At 40.4% G+C, this 18310-nt stretch overlaps 1 protein-coding gene across 1 annotated transcript in view; it reads left to right on the top strand.

The window, feature by feature from the left end:
• The window catches only part of MGST3 (microsomal glutathione S-transferase 3), a 39108-nt gene extending 22634 nt beyond the window's left edge, over positions 1-16474 (top strand). Inside the window, exons 2-6 of the mRNA XM_069231504.1 lie at positions 603-726; positions 1387-1460; positions 5604-5661; positions 7818-7890; positions 16193-16474. Of these exons, the coding sequence (XP_069087605.1) occupies positions 610-726; positions 1387-1460; positions 5604-5661; positions 7818-7890; positions 16193-16314 (444 nt within the window). The 5' untranslated portion in view covers positions 603-609 and the 3' untranslated portion in view covers positions 16315-16474. The remainder of the gene's footprint in view (positions 1-602; positions 727-1386; positions 1461-5603; positions 5662-7817; positions 7891-16192) is intronic.
• Positions 16475-18310: the final 1836 nt, after the last annotated feature.

Genomic DNA, 18310 nt, shown 5'->3' with positions numbered 1-18310 from the left:
AGACTCCAAATTGGGCAAGCAGACCGGTACTGCATCGCTGTTTAAGAACTTGATTTCACGGAGAATTAGTTGACCTCATAAAACAAAGTGAGTACATAGATGGCTGAGTCTAAGATTGTGAGGAAAAAAGAAAACAACCTTCAGTTGGTGCAAGAATGTAAAGTTTTTATCGCATTTCTCATCTCGTGAGCTGAGGTGTGATAGAGGGTGAAAATATCATAGATTGGCACTTCCTTTAAGCACAGTTAGCCTGATCAGGAAAACATGGTGCATGAATAACCAGGAAAGCGATGCAGATAAATAACTAGCTTCACTGTCCTGCTGGATTTGGGTTATGGTGGATTTTGCTTGCGTTACTCTGCAGCATAAAACTAATCTGTAAATAAAACTACATTTATCCTAGAAGACCGTGAGCCAGTACTGTTGCTTGTGAATTTCATCCTACCCTTTGAATACACATCAGCAGAAAGTCCTTCTTAGCGTGGTGGTTTGTGGAGCAGGCATGAGCTACCCATCTTTCATCACTAGCACCAGTTTTTAACAGCTACCCTTTTGGATCATTACTTCCTTCTGTCAAAATAAATCATTTTTCTCCTCAACAGTGGCAAGATGGTGGTTCTCTCCAAGGAATATGGTTATGTGGCCCTGACTGGTGTGGCCAGTTTTGTCATGGTGACATACCTCGCCATCAATGTGGGAAAGGCACGCAAGAAGTACAAGGTGGAGGTGAGTTTGCTTTAAGTACTTTTTTGCATGACCTAACCAATAGCTTACGAATCCTGTATCAGAAAGGAATAACTGAGAAAGTGAAGAACACAGACAGTAGAAATGGTCTTTCTTTGAAGATACTTTGGTCAGACCAGCCGAAGAACCGGAGCTTACAACCTTCAGTCAATGTTTAACCTAATATTCTGAGCTCCTGAGTTTGTCTAGTGACTGTCAAATTCGTGCATGTCATTTAGTCAAACTAAAAGTCTTCAGATCGAGAAGCCTGAAGGTAGACCAGCATCGTATTTCATTGCATCTAGGAGATGAAACGAGTTGAGAGGAGGAACTCAAGAAGATGAGCTTCAGGGAGTTGACAAATGAGGGCAGTGGCAGGACCTTGTTGAGGTGAGTGAAGTGTTGCAACAGGAGAAAAGAACTTGGGGAGCTGCTGGAAATGAGATAAGAGGAGCAAGATTGGGGGACTTTGTGGGGGAGAAAAAGAAGAAATGGGCTGATCGTAGAGACTCAGGAGAGCAGACACCAGGGGCAATTGGAGGGAAAGCATTGGAGACGATCAGGAGGAAGGATGATGAGCTACAGGTAGATGAGAATTTTCCATACTGCATCTTCTTTCTGCTCATTAGAACATTTTAATGAAGTTACATTTGTATTTCCCAGTACCCTGCAATGTACAGTGATGACCCTGAGAATGGACACATGTTCAACTGTATTCAGCGTGCGCATCAGAACACGTATGTATGCCAGTTTCTTGTGATCGATGAATGTATATGGAGTTTTCCCACTAGTTAGGGGCGAGTGCAAAGTGCTCCCCCCCCCTCTCCTATTCCTTCTTTAGGGGGATTTTAACCACGCCCATGTTACGGCAGTCACTTTTGTTGGTTTGTGGGCTTGCCTTTTAAAATCCGCTTGCTTTCATTCGTGAAAGACATGCATACATCATGCCTTTCCGGTGTTTAGCCCTCCTCTAGAGCACCGGTAAACCACTGGAAACATATGAGGCTCCATGTTTTCCGTATCGTTTCTGGACTACCTTTTTCTCTTTATTTTGCAGCTCGTTTTTTTTTTTTTCCTTCATTTAATGTGGCAAGAAAAGTCCGCTTAGGAGTTTACAACACTAATAGCTCCAACTTGACGTAATGCGAGACCGTTGCATTGCAAATGCTTGTTTTTAATTGAAAGAGAAGGCGCCTGCTTCCTGCTCACAGGTCCCCATTTCACAAATGTTGCTAAACATTCTTGTTCACGCCATGCTGCTCAACTGCAATTTGAGACACATGCCAGTGCCCTGGGTGTCCCCATTTGAGCCTCTTGGAATCTTTTTTCAGCCTTCGAATTGTAAATGTATTTGATCTTAGTAACAGCATGCATTGCCTGTCAATACCATGATACTCAGACGCTTCTGCAGTGCACAAGGAAGGAGCAGCTGTAGAAGGCTGAGTAAACATGACCACGTTTAAGGTACTCCTTTGAGCAGAGTTTGAGTTTGCATGACTGTGTGCATTGGCACAAGGCAGCCAAAAGTGCACCAGCGTATGGAGAGACCAGCTGGGGCCATATCTTAGAAGATGTAGTGCTATCCTACTCTATCTTGTTGACACAGGGCAGCAACCCTGGGTGCTGTGCTGCATTGTAACAAAAGTTACAAATTTGCCCCTCAGTGTTTTAAGTGCTTCAAAAATCAAGCAATATATATATTGCACATTCAGCCAAGTGCACACCATTCAAGGACTAGTAACAAACTTAAGGTACCTTAAAAAAAAAACAAAAAAAACCTTTGTCACCAGGAAGCTTTAAATGATTGTATGAATTAAAGTCTATACAGACTCCAAAAAAAGCCCTTAGATGCGCTTCTTGACCAATCATCAACCACACTCATCTCATTCTACAGTTTTCACAATACTGAATTAGTGAGCATCTCACAAGCCGCTGCCACATTTTTGTTTTTGCCCGTAACTCACATACTAGATGACTGTCATGCACAGCAAGCATTTAGCATTTGTATTTACCTACCACACAGTGCCTGTGGTTTTTTTTGGGGTTTTTTTTTTTTTGTTTAAACATATTCTACACAGTGCATCATGTCTTTTCAAGCATCTCACATGCTAGTCTTCAAGTATCAGTTTCTCTCATATGAGACTTTTCCTTTTTTTTAAGCATTCCTCTCCAACAAACACATACTTTGCATCTCATTTTCTGAGCATCTCATACATGAGGCTTACTGCATATGTGCCTCTTATGGCTTCTCATGTTTGTTTATTGTGAAGATATTCAGTTTGAGAGCGCTCTACACTCATGCCATCAATCTGCACTAATTCTTCCCACATATTAGAAGCAACATTTTGAAGTTGTGTGTGTTTTTTTATATATATATATATATATATATATATATATATATATATATATATATATATATATATATATAATATAGTGTTTTACCTTTCCTGCTGCAGTGAGTGCATACATTTTTTGGATCACCACATTCCAGCAACAGGAGAGCAAGTCAGTGCTTAATTTGAGCCTGTGGTTTCCGGTGCTCGGCACTGACACGCATTTTGAAACACCATTTCATATTTAAGGCAGTGCACCACAAAGTAGTGCTGTGAATTTATTTGCTTTTTTTTTTTAAATAAAAAAGCACATGCGTAAAGTGTTAACAGTTAAATATACAATTATAAATATTATCAGGTTGTTGAGGCCATTCTTACATCTTTGAGTTACTTAGTATAGTACAGATAGTAAAATGTGTAGGTCTGTAATTGTAAGTAGGTGTTGTTGGTACTGATATTGGGCAGCACTAGCAGAGACCCGAAATGGCACAAGCAGCAGTGGCATCATGATAAAGATCCTGGACCCTGGCACCTATTAGCTTACAAATTAAGTACTGGAGCAAGCAGTAGACTTCAGCTGTCTATGGTAGTAACCTCATGCACCCAACTCCCCCCGCCCACCATAGTTTGTAATGTTAAAGCAAATAATATGATTGATATGATTGGCCATAATCACACACATTGTCAACAGGGAGGCTGGATATAAAAACCTTGTTCTCCTCATTTCACATTGCCCACAGCACTGCAGGTATGGTGGCAGTAGGTTTAAATGAAAATGCACAATGAATGCCCTGGTGGTCACTGTTGGGGAGCCCTGTGCAGATTAAAATGCAGGGCCTGTTACAATATACTTTTATTAAAAATAGAAAAGCTGAGATAAGATGGCAAATCTTAGTTATTGAACTAAAACATATATATATATACGGGACCACATCTAGAGGCTGAGTAGTAGTGTCTGATAACCCTAGTGGCTTGCTAACTGGGGCTCTAGTCAAGGGGATTTTAATAGCCCTGTTTGTAAGTGCTTTAATTCTTTGTAAAGTAGATTGGGAATCCTCTTCTAGAGGCCTTGGATAGTAGATGGTTACTGAATGATAGTTACTGTTTTTATTATTGGTATACCATTACCCAAGATACTCTTCAATTCCAGTTCAATGAGCCTTTCCACAGCTAACTCTCCAAGGGCAGCAAACGGTGGGCAGTCAAGATTTAGTTGAGGTAATTGAGTGATGGTGAGTTCCTTACAGCATGATACATTAATTACACCCAATAAAATTGTTTGTGATTACAAATGTGTTTTTTTAAACACTGAGGGCTTCTTCTATAGAAGGGCATTATGGATTGGATCCTTAAAATTTGGCAGTGAGAGACACACAAAAACACCATTGCTTGGTACCAAGATGTTGCCCTTTTGCCACTGAGCTCAGGTAACTGTATTATCAAGTATGTTTAAATATTCATTGGGCCCAGAATTGGCAGACATACTCTGTAAGATGTTTCCAACAGAGAGAGCTTTCTTTACGTAGGTTGAGAAGTTACAACAGATTCTTAGTTAGTCCAGGATCATCTACGAGGCTGAAAGAGGCTTTAGTGGTCTCACCGGACTGAAAACTTGGTTACGGTCAAGTATATCTCAGAAAATATGGAATTATGTTGCTATGTGCAGTATACACAAAGAGATGATAGAGATAGTTGACTTACAAAGAGTAGCAAAAAAAAAATCCCCAATCCTGAACAGCACAAGAAAATATGGTTTTTCAGACTAAAGTTTAATATTTTATTAGAACTCCCTACAGCAAAAAAGAATGGTTGCTGACTAGTTCAGTTGCATTTTGAGGTTTAGGAATGTCAGTTAGAAAACGTTCTTTATTCTCCCCTTTTCCCCCTCCCCACTTTGTTTCTGGAAAAAAAAAAAAAAAGTAAAACTTGCATCTTCATGCACCAATTCTTTTTTATATGTTCTTTACAGAATATAAATATTAACATTGAAGCATGCCTGCAGACTGACTACTACCTGCCTTTCTCACTATTTCATCTCAGAACTTAGCAATCTGTATACTATTATGGAAGCCTGCACATCGCTGACCAGGGGCACTTTGTTTAGGGTCAATGGTAAATCCCCAATGCTGTCCCTGTCAGCCCCCAGAACTTAAGGGGCACATGTTCAAAGCCTTTTTGCATTTGCAAACAGCCCGATTCGCAGAGTTGGGCCGTTTGCTAAGGCACAAAGGTAATTTTAAATATACAAATAAACTGTGATGTGGTAACCTGTTACCGAGTCACAAATTGGGTTTGTGATTCGGTATTAGGAAGGGACGTGTTCAGGGTCCCCCTTCCTAATAACGAATCACAGTGGTATGTATAAATGTTTTGCAACCAAAATAACGTTGCAAAACATTAATGATTTACCCATTTCCCAAACCCACCCACTACGTGTCCGTGCCATTATAATGTTCCAATGATAAAAACGATCTTGTGTGCCTTGCTCTTGTGGTGTCAGTCGGTGTTCTCGCCCTTTCATTCCATTGCTCTGTTCTTCTGGTTTAGGTTGGAAGTGTACCCGTCTTACCTGTTTTTCCTCGCAGTTGGTGGAATGGCTGTCCCGGTAAGTAGGAAGTTCTCACGTAAAATTAGGATACATTTCTGAATCCAGGATTTCCACTGTCCTCTCGCTTTTGGGTTATTGATGAACACCTACAGAGGGTTCCAGATGGGCTAAGAATCTTTCTGCTTTTCTAACTACTAACAAACTGCGCTTCAATAAAAAAAGGGAAATCAAGAGAATTTGGTGTGCATGGCTCTGATGCTGGGTCCACATCGTTATCCCGGTGCCACCGGATGGCATTCTGCAGTTATTTTCTTTGATCGAATTAATGCATGAAAATGGATAAAGGAGTCCAGACAAACTGACCTATCTCCAAGAGCTTCATTGGAGGGTGTTGTTATTGCTCACCTAAGTGGCACTTCCTTTGTCAACAATGAAATGGTGAGTTGACCCTGCTGGAATTCGAATATTTTGAGGTGCGCAGTGTTCTTGTGCAGTCTTTCAAAGACTCCTCTCTCTCACCATCTTTCGTTTCGTTTATAATTAAAACGAAAACATAGATTGCAGCTAAAGTACCCTTTAAAAATGTAAATTTTCAAGTCTAATATTTAATACATAATTCTAATTTCAGAAAGTAGGGAGCAAAATAGGTGTTCTCAAAATCTTCTAAAAAAAAAACCCTGGATGGAGTCAAGTAGGTTAAAGCATGTCCTGTGGATAAAGGTAATCATCCTTGGAACTTGATGACATTATTATTACTTAGTTCAGATTTGTTAAGAGAAGTCATTGCCAGTAAACAATGTAATTATGTTGGTGGATACATATTTTTTTATATTGCACGGTACATCAAATCTAGAGGTATGTAAGTAGCAAGCAGCATCAACTCATCAATCTCAGAATTATGAATGGCGGAGTCGGTCAACCAGGATTTGAACTTGTGACCTCAAAGTTAGAAAGATTTCACGCTCATGCTTTTCTATAAATGAGCTGTAACAACCTCCTTGATGGGACGCCACCTGCAACTACATTCTCACCTTCATGATGTATACCAGACTCCCATCTTAGTCGATGAGTAAATAACACCCACCCTTGTGGTGTACACAATACTTCACCTCCGCCAGTAACATGCCACCCACATACTGTACGCAAGTCTCCATCGGAGGAGTTAATGCCTCATGGTGTACACAAGATTCTATCTGAGCCAATAATACACCACTCTTATGGCGTATACAATACTCATATGAGAGGAGTTGTATCCTGAGAGTATCTGAGTTTACAGTACCCCCCACCTTCATTTGATCTGACGCTACCTGAGAATAGAACACTCATCCCCACACTTGAGAGTTCACTACCTGAGGCCACAGTGCTATACCTTAGTACATAAGAATGTAACTGGCCTACTCACCCGCTCTGATCACTAGCTAGTTTGAGCCTAGAAGGCCATAGCTTCACATCCTCTTATAACCTTATTTATGAGAGTGATGCTTTGTAGCCTCTGTTGGAACTGTGTATAAAGTTTCGACCTCACCCTAGAGTTCATTTGAGGCCACAGCTTTCACCTTCATACGAGTTAGTTTGAGGATAGAGCACTCCAACACACGATGCACATGAGAATGTGGTTGTGACTGCAAACTAGCAGCTGCTTTATTTTAATACATTCGTATCCAGTGTACTCGGTGTTCAATAGAGCAGTCGGAACAAGAAACTCATAAAATTGTTTAAATTCAAAATTTTAGCGGTCCTGGGAGATCTCAGTCGACCAACTTTGTTGCAAAATCTCTACAGTTTGCATTCTGGCCTCACTTTTAGAAGATCTTTACAATACAATAAATCCAAATATGTAAATACAAATATGAGTGGCAAAGGGCCCCAAAAGTGTGTACCTTTTGAGCTTACGGTCTTCCCTCACCCAGTGCCATGAAGGGCAGTGGACATATGTGAAATACAAGAGTTACACTTTGTGAACTAAACAGCGGGCGTACATGACTGTTCAGTCTTCGTTTATTCAGTGACATTAGTTCCTTTAGTCTTTGTTTTTTTTAAATTGGCTTTCAATGTTTATCTTGCTAAAATGCACTTTAATGCAAATCATTAATTTGTCTATGATGTGCTTTCATTTTAAAGCATATTGTTTGGATCAAATGCCTTTTTCAGCATGACAACCAAAGCAACGTGTTTAGTTTGGTAATTCTTCCATGTAATGATTTGTCTTTCAGCGTGCAGCTAGCATCCTTGGTGTGAGCTGGATCATTGGACGCCTTATGTTTGCGCATGGCTACTACACTGGCGGTACGTTCATGAGCTCTGATATTGAATAAGTGCTTACCGGTTAACAGCCCACTGATTGAAAACTGATATATATATTGCCTTGCCCAAAATCTCACTAATTGCTCTATTGCAGTATCCTGTAGCCTTGTCCGTTTTACATACAAATACGTTTCCAGTGCTTATTTGTTCAACTCCTTTGATGCCTGATCCTAAATATATATTTCTGTTGGACTGATCTAGCGAAGAGGCAACATTTGCTGGAGCCTTGGCCATGGTGTGAGTTTTTCTGACTGAGCGCCACCAGGCAGTTTTTCAGTGTCCTTCCAGCGCAACACAGTAGCACAGAGCACAATTTCAATTTGGCAAACTGGATACACGTTCTCTTCCTTTGTGAAGACTACTTGTGTTGCAGAGCAAAGGGTAAATTATTTGCAAAGCATTAAGGGCTAGATGTATAGAGCTCGTTCTGAGTTTGCAAATTGGCCGATTCGCAGAATTGGGACGTTGCGATTGCAAAAATGTTTTTTTTTTTTTTTTTTTTCCAATAATGTAGAAAAGCCATAATGCAATTCGATGAGGGGTTTGCAATTCGGTACTTGGAAGGGGTGTGTTTAGGGTGTCCCTTCCAAAAACAGATTGTTTATGAAAAGTATTAATGCTTTGCGACCTCATTCAGTTCGCCAAACATTAATCTTTACCACCTCCTCCAAGGAAGTAGTAGGCCAACGGGACCCCTTCCCCTTTGTGAATATTGACAAAAACATTTGAGTAGGCAGTAGTCCTTTGGACCGCTACCTACTATTAAAAAATGTAACTTATTTTTTTATTGCAGCTGTTTTCCTTTAAGAAAAACCGGTTGCATTAAAAAAAATATATATATATAATTTAAAAGCAGTCACAGACATGGTAGCTGATCCCAGCAGGCAGCCATCCATGTGATGGCTGTCATTCCTAATGGGTCACAAAATGTGACCTACCTCATCAATATTCATGAGATAGGTTGATTTGTGACCCACAAGGAATCGCTAATTTCAATTTAAGTCTTTCATACGTTATGAATTGTGATTTCCAAATTGCGATTTGGTGAAAATTGCAATTTCGAAATTGCAATTCCCATGTTCGTATATCTGGCCCCCATAAATTGAGTAGCAAAAAATGTGAATATAAACCTTATTAATTACAGAGCACTCATTGCCTAGCATGGGTAAAATGATAAGTGTGTGTTCCTGAATGGTAGTTTCCTTGTTACATTGGCAGCAGGCTGGACAGTTTGATATTCCTTAAGGTTTGCTTTTGAGCGTAAAAGTTTGCTTTACTGCGGACCTATGGACGTCTGCCCGGCTGTGGTGCAGCTCCTTTTGCGAAGGACTAACTGAGGCTGGGAGATTGAGGGAGGCAAACTTTAGCATGATGACACAAATGGCGGCCTGCCAGCATATTTGTTCTCAGGCTAACAGAGATGCGTGTCAGACAGACAAAAGACCAAGAGATTGTGTCTCTACCTCCATATTCAAATGAGTATACTGGATCAATATATGCAATTCCAGTGTGGCGGGCTGCTGACTCTGATACAGGATAAGTTATGGCTGCTTGCTGGCTATATATGAGCCAGACAGGTCCATAATTATTCCAAGTTGAGGGGAAGCAGTACATTTGGAACCGAATGAGTGATCAGCTCTTGGACGGTCCCTGACTATTACCAGTAGTGATTACTCTTAAGTGCAGGATACATCTCCTGAGGAGAATTGTGAAAAGGCATCTCATGTCTGTTCCAAGGGGTGTGTCCCTCCAGATAATTAAAGCATGCTACTCCATTAGGTAAGATGGCATTGGGACGGCAACCCTTGATCTGCTCACCTACTTGGTGGAATCTGAGTCGAAATCAGCACTTGGAGATGTCTCCTAAAGAGAACAGACAGAAGCCACTTCCATTTGAAAAGCATTAATTCTTTACTCCGAGGCCCTTAACCCCTCGGGATCAAAGTGGATATCATCGAATATGCCAACCCAAATACCAGGCACAGTCTGGAGGTATCCAGGTTAATGGTAATGAAGCAGGAGCTCCAAAAAATGGCTTTTGCGGATCATGTGACAGACAATTCGTAAGAGGATGGCCAAATATGTTAAGAGCTGGCTAGTTGCTGGGCAGACAACTAAAGTAAAATCAATGAAAAATTCATAGACTTAGTTGGCTGGAGGATGACATTGTATCTTCTGTATTACTGCGGGGAAACAAAGTTGAAGCCTTAGAAAATACTAAAAGGGCCATACTCATAATCATCTTAATGTCAACTGTTCAGATATGTATGTTTGAATTGACACCTCACGGTTGATTTGAAAATGTGAATTTGTGTTAATTAAATGCTGCGGTGTTGGGCGACAACGCAAAGTATCCCATATCCATGTCCAGAACGAGATTTCTTACTAAAGCTCCAACTAGCAAGAAAACCAGAAGAAGTGCACAATGCGGAGCATGACTCCACCCATCAAATATTAGGCGATTTCCACAGCAGTAGTGGGGCTAAGAAATCGGAGTAGGGATGGTACTATAATTCATATTTTTCCTGATCTCAGCAGCATCAGAGATGAGCTACAAATCATTTACCAAGCATTGGCTAAGCCAATAGGTCTCACCTATACAGGAGCTATTGACTTTGGTAGTGTCCTTTTGCTATTTTGTACATCAGTGTGGCTGCTGTTCAGCATGGCTAAAAGTTAGTGGCGTGGATTGAGGGAGTAGTGTTGAATGCTCAGTGGTTCAGTGTCAGAATGTGGAGTGGAGTGGCTCGGCTCTTGAGTGGGGCGGGTGGATTGGATTGGATCAGAGTGATAAGACTAGGATGGAGTGGGGTGGTTTCGATTTGGGTGAATTTGAGTGGAATGTGTTAGACTGGACAGAAGTGGAGGGACTGGAGTGGGGTGGATTGGAATTGAAGTGGGGCAGGTTGCTTTGGATTGGAAGTGCTGTGGGTTGGGTCGTACTGCATGGTTATGTCTTGAAGTATAATTTTGAAAAAAAAAATTACACAGAAAGAAACCATGTTGTTTTGCAATATTTAGAACAAGATAACAACCCTTCTTTTGAGAACAGCCCCTCGAGCAAAAACAAACTAAAACATGAGTGCAAAGTGAGAAAAGAAAACTTGGCTTAATAAAAAAGCTAACTATAGAAAATACAGCTTTGTAATTTTGTTTGTCCTTCCGGACATGCTTTTTCCAGTCACGCGCCTTCTGTTTGCAGGGCATTTGAAGTTAAAAAGAACAAAAATAGTACCTCAGTCATGTTGAGAGCAGAGGACGGGCACTGATTAAGCTGAATAATTCATTGCTTTATCCCTGCTCCCCAGACAGTAACGGGAATGATGAAGTGCCAGCCATGACCAATTACGAGGCTGTAAAGAAGAGTGCCAAGCAATCCAACAAATGATGAGCAGTGGGCGGGCTCCAAGCCCTTTTCTAAATCCAAAACCGTCTCATGCGATGCACTAGCGCAATCTATCACGGGCTCGACCCTAAAAAGGGCCTAAAGTCCTGGAAATGAGGGACCCCATTATGATGACCATCAATCTACGAGTGAAGAAAGAAGGAAAGGTGCACATTTTTGTCAGACCAACTGTGCAAACCACATTCTTGATCTTAAGCAGAAATCCATACCTGTTAATATATTGGTTACACCATTATAGCTTTGCTATAGCAAATGCCATTTGGGATATTGAGTTACTCTCTCTGCCTTGCTACTTGTTTTTATGTTTAGGGTGAAGGGTGGTATGCTTTGAAATCGTATTCTTGTGAACCCTTTCAAACACTGGTGGAGGGGGCAAATATTGTCAATGACTGGGCTGGAGTTTAGGTAGTAATATACTTTTACTTGTCCGGTTGTTCCAAATATAGGCCATGCCACGTCAGCATGTTAAATTTAAAAAAATAATAATAATAATAAATAAATAAATGTGCCAACAGAGCAGATTACAGGCTCTATGTGCGTCCAGCACCATTGCAAATCAAATGTATTGTTATTGGCATGGCCAAGGATGTATGTCAAGAGTCGGGTATTCCATGGAGCAGTTCTGCCTCCTGTGAAAACAGGTTATTCGTCATTACCTTCACTGCAGGGCAGAGTCCAAGCTCATGACCGCTAATCTTGCCAACATTTCACAATTTGCTTTTGCAAGCTATTGAAAGCTTTTGTAACATTTGCCACAGTCAGATGATTATCTGGCTTGGTAAGTCTTTGTAAACCATGTTTAGGTCAAGATCCTTTCAAAGCTCTAGTTTGGTACAATTAAGGTGACAGTTCATGTAGTTTAGCGGCCAATTAAATCCTAGAGTTTTCATGTGGAGCTCAGCTGCTAGACTGGCGGACCAGAAACCTTTTGCAGTAAACGTGTTTGCCGTGAGAAAAGGTTGATTCTAGAGTGAGTGATAGATATTTGGAGGAAATACACACTTTGGTACCTCTGGACTACTAAGACTTTTAGTAATGCATTGTGATTTATAACCCTGTATAAGGATGGGTCCATCAATCATTCTCCGAGAGGTGGAAACACAATTATGATTCTTGTTACCTTTTTTTTTCTTTTTTTTTTTCTTTCATATAAAGTCCTTTTTTATTTGTGAGTATCAAACCTTTACCTGGATTTTCCTATCGATCTTGACTGCATAAACATCATAAAAACATGTAATGACAAAAAGCCAACAAGTGTTTTGAGACAACAGTCACTTCTTTGCGGCTAAAGTAATCCATTATTTTGTTAGTAGGAATAACTAGATACCTACTCAAGTTAAATTATACAGAGTATTTATCCCCAGGATTATGGTAACCAAAAGAATAAAATGTATTGTTGTAGAGATAACTTAATAATTTGTCAAATTCTATTCTTTCATCATATCCACGAAAAGGGTATCGGTATTGATTGAGCACAGTCACAATCTCGACTTCCAAAATAAAATCAGTAATATTATCAGGGAGGTGAAAATCAAATAAAATAAGATTCTAGAAATTATCAAGCTATCCCTACAAACATTTTATTCGTTTGGACACCCATTTCTTAGGGATGAATACTCTATAATTCAATTCAAGAAGATATCTAATTATTCCTACTAAAAATACATTGGATTACTTTAGACTTGAAGAAGCAACAGTTGTCACGAAAAACGTGTTTGCTATTTGTCATGAACTGCTTTTAATGAAGTTAAGAAAATCAAGATTTAACATTCATGAATAAAAAAACATTTTAGAAAATAAAAACAAGGATCAAAATTGTGTTGTTTCTGCCTCTTGGAGAACGATTGATGGACTGACAAACTTTTAAAGCTGTGCTGGACTCGTAAGCAGCATATCTGGGAGGATTAGTGCTGGGCAATAATCCTGCTTAGCTGTTTAGTGTAGGTGCTTCTTTATGTTCCATCTAATGTTAAATGTTCTCTGTGAGCCTTCCTTAGGCATTGGATTTTAAATGAGAACCTATGGCCTTGTTCGCTTTAAAGGCTATCTCTTATTTATGGCTGTCTGCTTGTGACCCCTTCTATGCCTTGGCCATTTTCTTCTTAATGTTTTGACGATTCAAATTCCTTAACATTTGTTTTCAATAGTGGCATGATGTCACAGTTCTGTTTACTTAGATGAAGAATGTTTCCCTTTAGATTGGTTCTTCACTACTTTGCTGTTCTGGGCGATATTTCCTAAATCACATAATTACAAAAGTATAGATAGCTAGAGCTCTAAGTCAGAAGGTGTAGGGGCATGCTGTATTTTCCCTGCGTTAGGTAGGATGCAGAGAGAAGAATGAACAGTCCGTGAAGAATATGAAAAGCAGATAGCTTGAACAACTGTATGTTAAAGTAATTGGAGGATATATCAACAAGAGTGTCCAGGATTAACCATCTTTAAGCCTCCAACAAGTTAATAAATTCAACTGTAACTTTGCAACAGTTTGGGCATAGAACAATTTACAGTCTTGCTAACAAAATAGCTTGAACAAATGATTGCTGTGGAATAGTTGCCTGGTACCTTGTGACTGCTTGTTAGCGAAGCATGTTATGTTAGAAACTCGTTCAGTATGAACCACTTGATGTAGTGCAGTACAAACATTCAAAATATGAGTAAAGTTTATGCTAAAGACTTGGGGTCAGATTCACAAAAGTAAACTTAAACTTTGTGTACCCTTACACTGTAAGTGAAATTCACAAGTGACCTGCTGAGGTTTACGACACTGCCTGTCCTGTGTTTTTTCTGTGAAGAGATTGACATATACATACAAGTGTGAATACTGAGCAATCAGGGTGGAGATCTATGCACATAAAAACATAGGATATGCAGAGTGGTAAAATTCTGCACTTAGTTTGTGTGAGTTTACACTTAAAGTGAAATTCACAAAGTGTAAGTTTACCTTTGTGAATCAGGTCCTTAGTTTCTTAAATACGTAAACAGTTAATAATTCAGCCAAATATAATACATTAGAATGTGAGGCCATGAGCTTTGTAATAGGTGCTCTATTGCGGGACTGCGATCAATGTAAATAGAGAATGGGATGCTTTTAAGGGTGGTAATTATTCTCTCGAAGTTGATTCATAGTGGCGCTTTCATGACGCATTCTGTTTCCTCTGTAGTTGTAGTATCCAAGAATCACTTTGTTGTCTGACCCTTCACAGGTCTATCTTGATTATTTTAGGTAGTTTACCAGTAGCTTAAGCAGTGGAACTTCCTAAATCCTATGTTATTTTTTTTGTCATGTGTTTATGCTTAATTGAATTTGTATGTTTTTCATGCATATGTAACTAAATCAGAACAAACTCTTTCATTTAATGCGTGCTTTCATAATGGGCCATATCTCAAGGAGCGTGTTCCTTCATGTGAGCGACCTCTGCGTCACCTTGTGACATCTTCAGTTTCCTTTGAGCCCCATTCTGGGGAGTTTTCTCTCTTTTAACCGCATTTAAGTTTGTTTTGTAGAAATTGGAGATGGTCCATATTGCAAACTTGTGGTTTGTTCTAAAATGTTTGGGGAGTCTTTGGTCCCAAATTGTGTGCTTTGGATGTCGAGAAACATTACACGTCTAAGTTAACAATCTCGATTTAATTTACAAACTTTTATACGAATATCTTGGTGTCCATCCTTATCTTGTCATGCCACAGGGCCTTTAGATTCTCTGGCTCTGGTTTTCCCATGTTTTTGCTAGATTTTCTAAGCCTGACACTTTGTCTGAGAGCTTACCCTTGGTGGGTTGTCTTCCAGTCTTGTAATTCAGCAGTTAAATTTTGAGAGTTTCTTACTCCTACAAATATCTTTCAAGCACAGGGATGCAGGGTGTGTTGATGTAGATAGCGGAAGTTAACTTTAGACTCTTCTGTAGCTGGTATTGTGTATTGTCCCTCATAGTTATTAGTTTATACATTATTGTATTTTGCTTTTCTGGGTGGTTGTATCTTTTTTAGAGAATCCTTTTGGCAGTTATATGGCTTCTATGTTGAGTGCTAGGTTGGGGGTGGAAGCGAGGCCTGACAGCTCAAGTGGTATGTTGCATGATAGGTGCGTCACATGATGGGTGCGTGATGTGACAAGTGTGTTGTATTGTGGAGAAGATCACTCTGGGAGCTATATGGCTTTGGTTCAGTGTTTAAAATGTGGGAATGGACTGCCTTGTGATGTTTGCCCTGTGAGGGACGGTTGTGTGGAGATGGTTGCATCTTGGTGGTGGGTAGCTCATGGACATTTGTGAAATGAACACTGGAAGGAGTATTTAGCATTTTTGTTGTGGGTTATGGACTGCTGGAGTGCATGGTGATTATTGCATTAATGCACAAAATATAAAGCATTATGGTTGGATACATAACATAGTCTTAAAATGATGCCTTCATTTGTATTGCAATGTGTTAATACATTAAACTATAAGCCAGTTGAAATGCTATGTGAGTAAGAGTAAAAAGCATATGTGTAAAGTGTAGAATTCTGGCATCTGATTAAGGCTTCTAGCTGCCATTGCTCTTTTGGCAGCTATAAGGACTATGGAGCTGTAGCTGTGCCAAAGCTTCAGTACAGCTTGGTTTAAAAAAACACTGCAGTTGTCTTCATTCTTGAAAATTGTTAGCATGTTCTAGTTACCTGGAGTACTTAATTCACAAAGTAGTTCTATTTGAAACCAGCTGCCCTTCACAGCAGATGGTTGAATACTGGAAATATTGTGTTAGAAATGGTTAATCCTACCTAGGGTGCCTAATTACTTTGCTTAAAGTTTTGTATAGTTGTCTACCTGCCAAATAAAAACTAGTGTCCCTGCCAGACCACAGTACATCTTAGTATTTTTTTTGTCGGTCTCTTTACAGATCCTGGTAAGAGGCAGCGCGGAGCCCTGGGATCCTTTGCTCTCCTTGGCTTAGCTGGGACCACGCTGTGCTTCGCCTTCCGGCATCTTGGGTGGTCCTCGCCCCTCAAGGCCTGGTGCTGAGCAGCCTGACTTGGCATTCGAGAACAGAAGGAGCCATTTTGATGGTTGTCATACATCAATTCCATCCACTTCTTCTGGGATGCCTGCCTTAACATGTCGAAATTTAAAGCACTTTGTATTTGAGTTTTTTCTAAATAAAAGACCTGTATGTGATTGATTACATTACGTTTTATGTGCATTGGTGTGAAAATGGGATTCCTTGAAAGCATAGAGAAAACACATAATATAAAATGAGAGCTCTCCTAAGTGGCGCACTGCACAAGATCAGTTTGAGCAGTGCCTTTTGACTTTTTGTGAGCATTCTCCCACAGTATGTTTTGAATGTCACAGCTTTCCCATCTTTACAGACTTGCTTTCCTGCCACCTCCTTCCCCTCTTGTTTTCCAGTGCAGGACCTCAACCAAAGTTCCATTCAGTCACTAAAAGAGAGCATCAAAGGTTCAGTTTATGTGCGTATTTCTTGTCAGTTCCCCTTAGAGTGGTGCACTTTTTGTTTTTTTACACTGAGGGGGCCAGTGGCAATTTGCTGTCTCGTCCTCCCTGGGGGTGGAAAACGTTTTAAAAAGTAAGATGGTGTCCGTGGGGGCAACAGAAGAACAGGTGGGTAAAGTAAAAGCCGTAGGAATGGTGGTAAAGCAGCACCGGAGGGGAGCAATATGGGGAGAGAAGCACACAAGCGCAAAAGCAGCAGTCCGTGTGAAGGAGGCAGGTAGTCTGGCAGGGGAGGAAAAATATGAGAGAGGGCTTGCAACACAAGGGGGACACTAACTGGGAGCGTGGGATGTGGTATTTGGTAGGGGTACAAACACACAAGGCAGTGTTGGAAAACTCATGGACTGCTTAAGTAAAAATAAAAAGTAGTTCCCTAAAAGTGAGCAGTGAAAGGATAGAAGCCATTCGGGTGCAGAGATGGTAAAAAGGGAATGCTCTAAGGGAGGGACTGGCACGAGCTGAACATGCTGGGACAAAAAAAACTTTCTAAGAAGCATGCAAATGAGTACCAAAGTCAACCAATGGTAAGCAATGGGCAGGCTGCAAGACTCTGTAAGCAGTGCTTAATTTGAGCCTGAGATCGCAGGTGGGGCCCATCCACACTACTTTTTGGGTACCATCTCCTATTTTGCATTATTAAATTGTGAGCCATAGCAAAAAGACACACAGGGTGAAAGCAATAGGAAAAGAAAGACAGAAAAGAGAAAACGGGAACCGGCAAGCATGAGCTAAAAAGGAGCGCAGGAAGTCGCTGGTGGTGGATTAAAGAGGCTTGTGGTGGAATCAAAACTAAGCAGCTTTGATATTCGGCCTGCTGGCATTCATTAGCAGCAGCTGTGGTCTTCTGAGCAAAGCTTTGGACCCCAGCACTTATTCTTCTACAAATTAAGCACTGCCTGTAAGTTCTTAATAATACCATAATAGGTATTTTGCAACCACACAGCTTCTGCTGTCTAGTATGCTCTTCCTAAAAAAAAAAAAAAGTGCAATTCTGCAAACATTGTGTTCATAATGGCATTCAAACCGTAGAAACAGTAGGCATTGTGCCCACATGCGGTGCAGTGAATTAGCAAAAATGGCAGTGTTGAGAATACCTATATTTCGAATCTTTGTGCTATTTATCTGTCCCACAGTGTTTTAGTGTTCATTGTTATGAATAATTGTCACTAGGATTAAAAAGCTGCATTTATTGGTCGTAGATCACACAGAATATCTCAGACAACACGGCCCTACTGCAATTGGACTCGTGGGAGGCAGGAACCTTGGGGATCTACAAGCTTTCAAAAAGACATAAGACTGCCATCTGTTTCACAGACCCGGCCCTAGTGCTCTCAAGGTTGCCAATCATACTGAAAAGGAAACCTGCGACAGCCCCCAGTAGTGTAGTTTGGAGGAATGCTGTAAGTCTATGGGCAGGGGATGAAGCAGTTGCCCTTCATAGGGAGGTCAGAGGGCTTTGACGCCATCCGATAGCTCTGAAATGGGATCACTGATTATAGTAGTT

Source organism: Pleurodeles waltl, chromosome 4_2 (genome assembly GCF_031143425.1).
Source record: "Pleurodeles waltl isolate 20211129_DDA chromosome 4_2, aPleWal1.hap1.20221129, whole genome shotgun sequence".
Classification (NCBI taxonomy): domain Eukaryota; kingdom Metazoa; phylum Chordata; class Amphibia; order Caudata; family Salamandridae; genus Pleurodeles; species Pleurodeles waltl.
This window is presented reverse-complemented; position numbering and strand designations above follow the sequence as displayed.